At 47.5% G+C, this 11,150-nt stretch overlaps 1 protein-coding gene across 1 annotated transcript; it reads left to right on the top strand.

The window, feature by feature from the left end:
* Positions 1-728: 728 nt before the first annotated feature.
* LOC149409680 (uncharacterized) lies at positions 729-7,115 on the top strand. Its single transcript, XM_089649470.1, has 2 exons — positions 729-2,538; positions 3,376-7,115. Exons 1-2 carry the CDS (start codon positions 729-731, stop codon positions 7,113-7,115), a joined length of 5,550 nt encoding a protein of 1,849 aa, XP_089505596.1.
* Positions 7,116-11,150: the final 4,035 nt, after the last annotated feature.

Genomic DNA, 11,150 nt, shown 5'->3' with positions numbered 1-11,150 from the left:
GCTTGAGATCATTTTTACACATTTATTTTACAAACATTTCTTATTTTTTGTCGTATCTTGGCAAACAAAAAATCTAGTTGTCAAGATACACATTCTCATAACTACTATGCTTTTAAACTATGTAATTGTCATTCATGTAAGCGTTCAAAATCTTTTCTAACTCGCAAATTTAAGCGACCACTATCACCATTGCTGCCGACAAAATGAATATGCAACAGTTTGTCGGAGGCTATAAACTCATTGTTGGCGCGGGTACAACCCCCCACCACTTTTGGGCTCCTAGCCCAATGTCGGGCGCGAGTCAGGCTAATTAAATATAAGCAGCCACATAATTCAAAATAAATCAGTTCATCTTTACCACCAAAACCAAGCGTTTTATTATCTACAAGTGACTCCTGCCCAACATCTGCCTCACCTCGCCGAGTCTTCTGCTCCAAGATCTTCTGGTGTTACCTCTTCGAGACCAGCCGGCCCTCCTTTGGAAAACCGCCAACACCAGAAGCGAGCAGAGACGAAAGCACACCCAGTGCCCACCATTCACCAAGCCTGGGTGCGGGAGGCAGATTTCATCACAATATCAACTACAATCATCATCATCGGCCGTAAAGGAGCATTCTCATCGGTTGAAGACACGGTTTGGACCCGGCGCCTAAATCTACAGTCTTGTGCGGACTCCCGTCCAGTACAAGTGGTCCTTCGAGCCGGATTCTCACACGCCTTCAACCAGGATGTCTCCAACTTTACGGTCGAGCCGGATCCAAGACGATGGATCCTCAACACCATCTGCAGATGCCCTGGACGCTGGGTCTCAGGCCACGGCTGCGGTTCACGTCACGCCTGACGTAACCCCCATGCCCACGCCCAGCACTACTCCTGACATGGCACCACCTGCACATCATGACTCACCGCCCTCCACATCTCAAGAGGATGCGATGGAGTCATTGCGACAACAGCTTCGCAGTCAAACCGAGCACATTGAGAGACTTAAAGCAGCTCTTCAATCAGCTCCAACAGCAGCAGCCCCTGCCCCTCCTGGACCTTCGAAGCTCCTGGAGAGGTCACCACCATCATGGACGCAGCCCGGCCAATCGAGCCCGGTGCCTCTGGTGGACCCGAGGTACGAGGAACCAGCAGCAGCAGTGCCTGCCCGATCTGGACCCGTACTCCTGGAAGGGTATCCTGCCCAAGGAGGACCCTGGCGCTTCCAAGGGTACAGCCCTGGATGGGTGCAGCCCGGCCAACCGAGCCCGGTGCCTCTGGTGGACCAGAGGTACTCAGCAGCGGCGCAGCCAAGGCCAGCCGGTCCCCCGCCCTCGTCACCCTGGCCCAATGCAGGGTGGCCAAACATGATGCAGCCTGGACCCTCTGGCCCCGTACCGCCCGCCCCTCTGATAGAACAGAGGCAAGCCGTACCTGAAGTGCCAGCCGGACCTGTACCTCTGGTGGACCAGAGGTACGCATCACGAGCGCAGCAAGAGCCAGCAGGCCCTGCGCAACCAGCACCCTGGACCATTCAGGGATGCCCAGTACTGGTGCAGCCTGGACCTCATGGCCCTGTGCTGCCCGTACCTCTGCCCCACCCGGGGTACCCAGCGCCGACGCCAGGATCACCTGCCGGACTGCTGGAGCAGTGGGACGTGCCATGGACACAGCCTGGACCACCTGGACCCTCTGGACCATCTGGACCATCTGGACATGTGCCGCCCGTACCACTGCGCGAACAGGAGTATGGCGTGCCGGCACGGCCAGATGGCCCGCCCACAGCCAGTACCAGCTCCATGCCGAGATTCCCGCCCCAACCTACGGCGGATGAGACGGCCCAACATACCAGAGCCTGGGTTCAGCATGATGGCAGTCCCATGGCTCAGCTGGCCTCCGCCCTGACAGAAGCCATCAGAGCTTCAAGGGCTCAGGACAGCCCCCGTCCCACAATCGAGGACGATCCACGAATGGCGGCCCTTATTGCCAGACAATCTATGGCCAAGGACCTGCCTCCATTCTCTGGAGATCCACTGGAGTGGCCCACCTGGAGGGCTCAGTTTAACCAGTCTACCTCCACATGTCGGATGACCTCCAGCGAAAACTTGATCCGCCTACAGCGGGCCCTCAAGGGGAAAGCCCGAGAAGCCGTCGGCCCCCTTCTGATGGACCCTGCCCAGGTTCCGGAGATCCTGGCAGTCCTGGAGCAGAGATTTGGAGGAACTACTTCACTCGCTGCTCTGATGCTGGACAAAGTGAAGAAGCTGCCCCACCTCACAATTGAGGCCTCTCTGGAGGACATCGCAGACTTCTCTGGCACAGTTCAAAACCTGGTGGCATCACTCCGCTCCCTCAACAATGATGGCTATCTGACGAATCCAGCGCTGCTCAGTGACATCGCGGGGAAGATGCCGCCCACCTTGCGGTTGGCGTGGCTGATGGAAGTGCGGCATTACGAGGCCTCCGCTACCATCTGCCAGTTTGCCGCCTTCCTGAAAACCGTCGCGAACGCCATCCCAAAGTCCGGTTTGGTTGACCCCGCGAGGTCCCGCCCACGCCGTGAACACACGCTCGCGACAACGGAACAGTTTTCGCGCAAAAACGGTGCTAAAAAACGTGATACCTGTGAAAGTTTCTTAAATATGTCTGCCGCGTCAGAAAAGTTTTCGCGAAAAAACAATTCGAACAAAAGTGACACTTGTGACAACAGTTTAAACACGTCTGCCGCGTCAGAACGGTTTTTATCGCGGGAAAACAATGTTTACAACAACAATTCTAGTGAAAAACAACAGTTCGCGAAAAATAATCGAAAGCCCCAAATTTTGTCTGGTAATAATCGAATGCCCCAAATTTTGTCTGGTAATAATCGAGAAAATAATCGAAGCGGGGAAAAAGTGCAAAACAGTTACGATGAAGTTCGCGAGTTCGACAACCGCGCCGGGTGTGTTCAGTGCGGTGAAAATGGCCACCAACTTAGCGAATGTCGTACTTTCGCCGCGAAAGACATAAAAACCCGTTTTGTGACAGTTAAAAGTGCCGGATTGTGCCGAGTATGCCTCAATGGCAAACATTTTACCAAATTCTGCAAAGTTAGTGACTGGTGCGGAGTGGGGGAGTGCAGATACCCCCACCACCGACTTCTTCACAACCCGAACTATCGTGAAAATAACAATACAGTGGCAAACGTTCACAATATGTGACGCCACACCGAAAGTGCCGTGTTAAAAGTGGTGGGGGTCATATTGTCGGGCCCCAAGCGACAGATTAAAACCTTTGCGCTTCTGGACGAGGGCTCAACTGTCACCCTTATTGATGCCACCACAGCACAGAAAATCGGCACAACCGGACCTACCCGTGAGCTACGACTACACGGAGCAAAAAACATGTGCTCAACAGACTTGACGTCCCGCCGCGTGCCAATTACTCTACGCGGCGCCGGAATCTCTGATGAGTACGTCATCAAGGCCAACACCGTCCAGCAGCTCAGCCTTCCTGAACAGAGGGTCCACGGCCGCTACATCACCCCCACACTTCTCATCGGGCAAGACAATGTACACCTTATTGTCTCGAGGGAAGTGCGCGACGTTCGTGACTCTACGCGAATATTGTCACGGACGGCGTTGGGGTGGATCACCCATGGCGGAGGGCCCCCTGAACACGAAGCTGAGGCTACAACACTGGCCCTGCGCGAGGAGAGCCACAAAGACGACCTCATGAGTGATCTCATCAAACACAATTTTGCGATTGACTCATTGGGGATCACGTCCGCCTCTCGTGTAACTGCGCACATAGTACGTGCAAATCAGCTGATGGAAGATACAACCCATCAACTGACATCTGGCCGATGGGAAACCGGCCTTCTGTGGAAGGAGAATAATATCACACTGCCTGACAATCGGCAATGTGCATTAAAACGACTGTGGTCTCTGGAGAGAAAATTATCGAAGGAAAAGGACTTGGCAACCGCCTATGCAGCTAAAATCAACGGACTTATAACACAAGGCCACGCACGTGAACTTACGGATCGAGAGGTAGAAAAACCCTCTGCCCGCAAATGGTACCTACCGCATTTTGCCGTAGTGAACCAAAACAAACCAAACAAGATCCGTGTGGTGTTTGATGCTGCCAGCCGCTGCCGAGGGACCTCCCTCAATGATCAGTTGCTGACTGGGCCTGACCTGCTGACTTCATTGTTAGGAAATATACTCCGGTTTCGAGAGGGAAAAATAGCTCTCGCCGCCGACATCAAGGAGATGTTTTTACAAGTGAAAATCAAAAGTGAAGATCAACAGTCACAATTGTTTTTATGGAGACCAACACCTCAACAAGAACCACGTACTTACATGATGTCATCAATGATGTTTGGCGCTACCTGTTCACCAAGCAGCGCCCAGTACGTGCGAAACAAAGTGGCCCAGGAGAATTCTGCACTATTCCCTGCTGCCGCAGCCGCCATCCAAACAAAGTTTTATATGGATGACTATTTGGATGCGGTCGATACCAAAACTGAAGCGACAGCACTCATCACTACTGTTGCCAAAGTACTGTCAACTGGAGGATTCCACCTAACAAACTGGGCCTCTAACGACACTTCAGTGATGGCTACTATCCCGCTTATAGACCGAGCCAGGTCAGCCATCACCATAAACAGCGGAGAAGCAGATACCGAGAGAATCCTCGGACTTCTGTGGGATCCTGTCACAGATCGATTTTTATATGCATTTCGCGATGCTGCCGATCCTGAACTGATCAGCAGGCCTACCAAACGCCAGCTGCTCAGCATTGTTATGAAAATCTTCGACCCTGTGGGCTTCGTCGCTTGCCTCACAGTCCGATCGAAGATACTACTACAAGCTGTTTGGCGATCCAACATCGGATGGGACGACATCATCACACCTGAACACAACGAAAGGTGGATGGACTGGCTGGGACTTCTGCAAGACTGCAAAGTTGCCATACCTCGGCGCTGCTTACAAAACAAAGAGAGCTTCGTCACCCTCCACCTCTTCTGTGATGCCTCAGAGCAGGCATGCTGTGCGGTTGCCTACCATACCGAGGAGATTGATGGGAACACCACAGCCACCTTCTTGGCCAGCAAGTGCAAAGTGGCTCCTCTGAAACCTCTTTCAATACCCCGCCTTGAGCTACAATCAGCGCTCATGGCGGCCAGACTGGCAGCAACCCTGAAGAAAGAATGTCGCAGCAACATTGCGCGAACAGTGTTCTGGACAGACTCGACAACAGTGTTGTGCTGGCTGCGCACAGATCCACGCACATACTCCGCCTTTGTGGCCAACAGACTCGGCGAGATCGACGAGCTCACCCGCATTGCAGATTGGAGATGGGTCCCTACCAAACTGAACCCGGCAGACATCGGCACCCGAGACGTCAACACTCCTGACCTCTCGCACTCTGGACGATGGTTCAGTGGACCAGCCTTCCTGACCTCAGACGAGGCAGAATGGCCGCGCGAACGGTGCAAACTGCCTCAGCCTGATGATGGCACCCTAGAAGTGAGGCCTCAATACGTCGGCATCACAACAACTGTGGCAGAGACACTGCCCGAAATCAACAGATTCTCTTCATGGCGTCGACTTATTCGAACTACCTGCTGGATACACCGTTTTATTAAAAGGTGTCGTGGAAAACATCACGAACAACCTGATAAATATTTAAGAAGCGATGAAATCAAAGAAGCAGAGGCCCGATGGGCAAAAATATGTCAAGAAGAGACATTTTATCATGACATAAATGCGCTCCAGAAAGGAGATCCACTACCAAGTGACAGCCGGCTCAAAGCCTTGAGCCCCTTCCTTGGACCTGATGGCCTACTGAGGATGAATTCCAGATTACAAGCCCTCAGTAAAGTGCCTCAAGCAGTGCGGACACCGATCATATTAGATGGTGATCACGCCTATACAAGACTTCTGGTGAGACATCATCACCAGGAAGCCGATCACCCAAGTACGGAGAGAACCATGGCTGAGGTGCGAGGCAGCTACCTTGTGCTGCGACTGCGAACAAATATTCGGATGATCGCCCACAACTGCCCCACCTGCAAGATGCGCAGGAGCAAGCCAGCCCCCCCACTTATGGGGCCCTTGCCGCCATCAAGGCTAGCCCACCATGTTCCTCCATTCACAAACTGTGGACTAGATTACTTTGGGCCGATGGAAGTCACCGTATGCAGACATCGGGAGAAAAGATATGGTGCAATCTTCACATGCCTATCTACTCGTGCCATTCACCTTGAGCTGACAACTTCACTGACCACGGACTCCGCCATCATGGCTTTACAACGCATGACGGCGCGCCGAGGCCAACCAAAAGCTCTGTTCTCAGACAATGGTACGAACTTCCATGGTGCCGACAACGAGCTGAAGGATGCCATCGAATCACTCAAAAATGATACCCGGATGAGGGATCATTTGTCAACAAAGGGGATCGAATGGAACTTCATCCCTCCAATGTCTCCTCATATGGGGGGAGCTTGGGAGCGCCTGGTGCGTTCTGTAAAAACCGCCCTAAAGGCCATCTTGCTGGAACGAGCTCCACGCGAAGAGACCTTGAGGACAGCGTTTGCCGAGGCCGAGTGGACTGTAAACAACCGCCCCCTCACACACGTCTCGGTGGATCCCAGGGACGAAGAGCCCCTCACCCCCAACCACTTTTTACTGGGAAGAGCCGGAAACCGACCTCATCTGTCACTATACAACAGGCAGGATGAGGAGGTATGCCTCCGTCGCCAGTGGCGTATCAGCCAACAACTTGCTGATATGTTCTGGAGACGGTGGCTCCGCGAATATCTCCCCACCCTGGCTGCTCGCCAAAAATGGCAACAGCCAGTCATCCCCATCAAGAAGGATGACCTCGTGATCATCATGGACCCCGCTATGCCCCGCAACAGCTGGCCACGCGGTCGAGTCCTTGATGCCACCCCTGCTGCAGACGGCCAAGTGAGGACCGCCAGGATCCAGACGAGCACCGGAATTTACGTCCGCCCCGCTGTGAAGCTCGCTGTAATCTTGCCGGCCCCACCTACCGATGCAGCCTCAACAGTACCACCAGCCCAGCACCATCCCAGAGGGACTGGCCGCCGCGGGCTGCAACGTACCAACAAACGTCCTATTTTTTAGTTCAGCATAGCTAAACGGGGGGAGTGTAACGGACGTAGTTGACCATATTATTTAATATCATAAAAATTGTTTACTTTTATAAAATGTCCCTACTCCACGCCACTGGCAAAATCACCACTCCCCGCCACTGGTCATTTTGTCCAGTTTTCGGCCCAAGCGGCTTGAAAACTTTGACTCCGAATGGCTTCGATACCACATCGCCGGCTTACCTGCCGCGTGGATCAATGTCCAGCATTTTTTCTATGTAAATTTTACATAGAAAAATCAATTTTTAAACATTGCAAATATGTATATTTTACTTGTTCATCCCCTCGGCGGTAGTCAAATAAACACTATTTTCGATATACTACCGCTGAGGAGATATTAAAAAAGCTGTTTTTCACCCATATGTAAACCCATTTTTGAACAATATTTTTTACCTTTTTTGCGTGTACAAAAATCCAGGAACCTCGTAGCATAGTGAATCTTATCTCTTTCTGAGCGCTATGTTACGGGGGACCTCGGAAAAATACTAACTTAACATGTTTTACAAATTTGATCGCTTGAGATCATTTTTACACATTTATTTTACAAACATTTCTTATTTTTTGTCGTATCTTGGCAAACAAAAAATCTAGTTGTCAAGATACACATTCTCATAACTACTATGCTTTTAAACTATGTAATTGTCATTCATGTAAGCGTTCAAAATCTTTTCTAACTCGCAAATTTAAGCGACCACTATCACCATTGCTGCCGACAAAATGAATATGCAACAGTTTGTCGGAGGCTATAAACTCATTGTTGGCGCGGGTACAACCCCCCACCACTTTTGGGCTCCTAGCCCAATGTCGGGCGCGAGTCAGGCTAATTAAATATAAGCAGCCACATAATTCAAAATAAATCAGTTCATCTTTACCACCAAAACCAAGCGTTTTATTATCTACAAGTGACTCCTGCCCAACATCTGCCTCACCTCGCCGAGTCTTCTGCTCCAAGATCTTCTGGTGTTACCTCTTCGAGACCAGCCGGCCCTCCTTTGGAAAACCGCCAACACCAGAAGCGAGCAGAGACGAAAGCACACCCAGTGCCCACCATTCACCAAGCCTGGGTGCGGGAGGCAGATTTCATCACAATATCAACTACAATCATCATCATCGGCCGTAAAGGAGCATTCTCATCGGTTGAAGACACGGTTTGGACCCGGCGCCTAAATCTACAGTCTTGTGCGGACTCCCGTCCAGTACAAATAGTTTACTGTAGCAATTTATTATTTACCTACTCTTGCAATATTATCAGCTTCGCTTTATATTAAATACAACAATACCAAGTGTCACAGTGAGCACATACTTTTTTTGCTCCACAAAATTTAACAGTAAACATTAATCTAAGGACTCTATGTAGTGATTTTTATTACAAAAACTCAACTAAAATCTAAACTTAAACAGTGAAATAATAGTTGCAGCTGCCTAACTGGTAACTCTTTATTTATAACTTAATATCTCAAATCTCAACTGTCACCAGAGCGCATTAGACACACACAAACAAACGCCATACAGAAGGAAGTACTACTGACATACACATTCAGAGTATCGAAGTGTGCAAGTGAATTGCCCATCTAACTTGTCACAGACAACTCAAGTGCAGGGTTGTCACCGCTATATTATATAAAATAAAATTAAAATAATTTTATAAATTCCAACTTGCAAGATGAGTGCCACAGATGCTCTTTCTTATATCAATAAAGCGAAAGAAGAAATTAGTGCTCTATACAGTAACATAACGGATCCCGCTTTAAAACTAACTAAAGATCAGATGACCAAACTACTCAATAAACTGTCCAACCTCTCTGGCACTATGTTGGATGTAGGTGTAAAAGTTGGAATTCTCGAGGGACAGGTCAAGTCGTACGAGCACATGGTCTCTTCAAAATTGATAGATTCAAACTCATCACAAGAATCCACAAACTCATCAACTGTATCAATGTGTGAAGCTGCCGATGAGCTCGAAGAGAGGAAAAAACGGTCAAAAAACATAATTATTTTTAACTTCCCTGAAAGCTCAGCCAGTTCCCATATAGAAAAAAATACTGATGATACAACGAGAATCTTAACCACACTAACAACTCTTAACTCATCCATCACCCGAGCCAACATAACAACTTTTCGTCTGGGAATCACAAAACCTGACAAACCTTGACCTCTTAAAGTCATCCTTGACAGTTCCATCCAAGCCATAGACATACTAAAGAAAAAGAACATCATAACCGAATACCCCGGTATTAAAATTTATTCAGACCAAACCCCAGCTCAAAGAAACTATCTCACCAAGCTACGTTTAACACTAGAACAAAGAACCAAAGATGGTGAGATTGGACTCACAATAAAATACAAAAATAATAAACCTGTTATTGTAAATAGTAACTCAAAAAACTAAAACCTATCATGGCTTACTATCAGAATATCAGAGGCTGCCGCACAAAACTTAATGAGCTAAGATCATCGATTCCAATCCATTCCTTTCATATATATTTCCTGACTGAAACTTGGTTGGATCCGTCCTTTAACACAGAAGAACTAGGCTTCATTTCACACAACACCTACCGCTTAGATAGAAGTACCGCCACCAGCACCAAATCAAGAGGAGGAGGTGTATTAATATCAGTCACCAAATCTATAACTTCATCCAGGCTAAAATGCAAACACAAAAATATAGAACAAATTTTCCTACTACTCAAGACGAACCTAGGAAAAATCATTCTTGGATGTGTTTATATTCCTCCCGGATCAATTACACAAATTTACGTAAACCACATTGAAGATGTAGAGGCCCTCAAGCTCAAATATCCGGAAGCTAGAATGCTGCTAATCGGCGACTACAATACTCCCAATACAGACTGGATTACCCATAGCGATAACTCAACAACTCATTTTAATACATCTGCTAATGCTCGTGAAATTATAAATATGTCAAATTTCCTAGGTCTTAAACAAATTAATAACGTATACAACTCTAATCACCATTTACTAGATCTTGCATTTAGTAGCGATCCTTCAGTAAAATTATGTAAATCCATAGACCCCCTTCTTCCCGAAGATTCCCACCATCCTCTCTTAAACATCACCATTACTAACAACTTCCTAAACATTTACTCTAATAGTGTTCCTAAATATTCATACAATTTTGCAAGGGCAGATTATCCACTCATAACAAAATACTTAGAAAGTACAGACTGGTCCTTTTTAGACAAAAACACAAATGTTAACCAAAATCTTGAATCTTTTTACTCCATCATCAACACGGCTATTGAAAAATATGTTCCCTTAATTCAATTCAAACCATCAAAGTTCCCCAAATGGTTTAATAATGACTTAAAACACTTAATAATTAACAAAAAAATCTGGCACAAAAATTTCAAAGAGAGCAACTCTATCTCAGACTACAAAATATTTCATAAATATAGAACTGACTGTAAAAAGCTCTCCAAAAAATTATATCAAACATACATACTCAACACAGAAAAGTCTATTCCTTCAAATACCAAAAACTTTTTTACACATGTAAACTCACTAAGAAAAAACAAACCTAGCCTACCAACATACATGTATTTCGAAGGGAAAAGTAGTAGTGATACTAATGACATCGTTAATTTGTTTGCCGACTTCTTCAAAAATGTTTACGATAATGATATCCCAAATGTTCAACTTCCACCCTTTCATCCAAAGGAATCAGTCCACATTCCCGCTTTACATATAAATGTTCCTGATGTTATACGCAAAATAAAATACTCGACTTAAAGAAAAAAGCGGGTCCTGACAAAATTAGTCCTGCCTTTCTAATTAACTGTGCATCAATAATAGCCAATCCACTATGTCATATATTTAACCAATCATTAAATTCTGGATGCTTCCCCGACCTATGGAAAAATTGCTATCTAACACCTGTATTTAAAAAAGGCGATATTCATGATGTCACTAATTACCGACCCATCTGCATGCTCTCAACTATCCCCAAACTGTTTGAAAAACTTATCCTCGATAAAATCTCCATACATAT

Source organism: Hesperophylax consimilis, chromosome 30, assembly GCF_061612785.1.
Source record: "Hesperophylax consimilis isolate HC1 chromosome 30, BYU_Hcon_1.0, whole genome shotgun sequence".
Classification (NCBI taxonomy): domain Eukaryota; kingdom Metazoa; phylum Arthropoda; class Insecta; order Trichoptera; family Limnephilidae; genus Hesperophylax; species Hesperophylax consimilis.
Note: the sequence above shows the minus strand (reverse complement) of the source record. Positions and strands in the feature narration are given on the sequence as shown.

What these genes read in the sequence shown, in the direction of transcription:
- LOC149409680 (XM_089649470.1), top strand. Translation starts at nt 729, where the DNA reads ATGTCTCCAACTTTACGGTCGAGCCGGATCCAAGACGATGGATCCTCA. An exon ending in CGCGAGGTCCCGCCCACGCC is followed by an intron (nt 2,539 to 3,375) that starts GTGAACACACGC and finishes TGTGCTCAACAG; the next exon opens with ACTTGACGTCCCGCCGCGTG.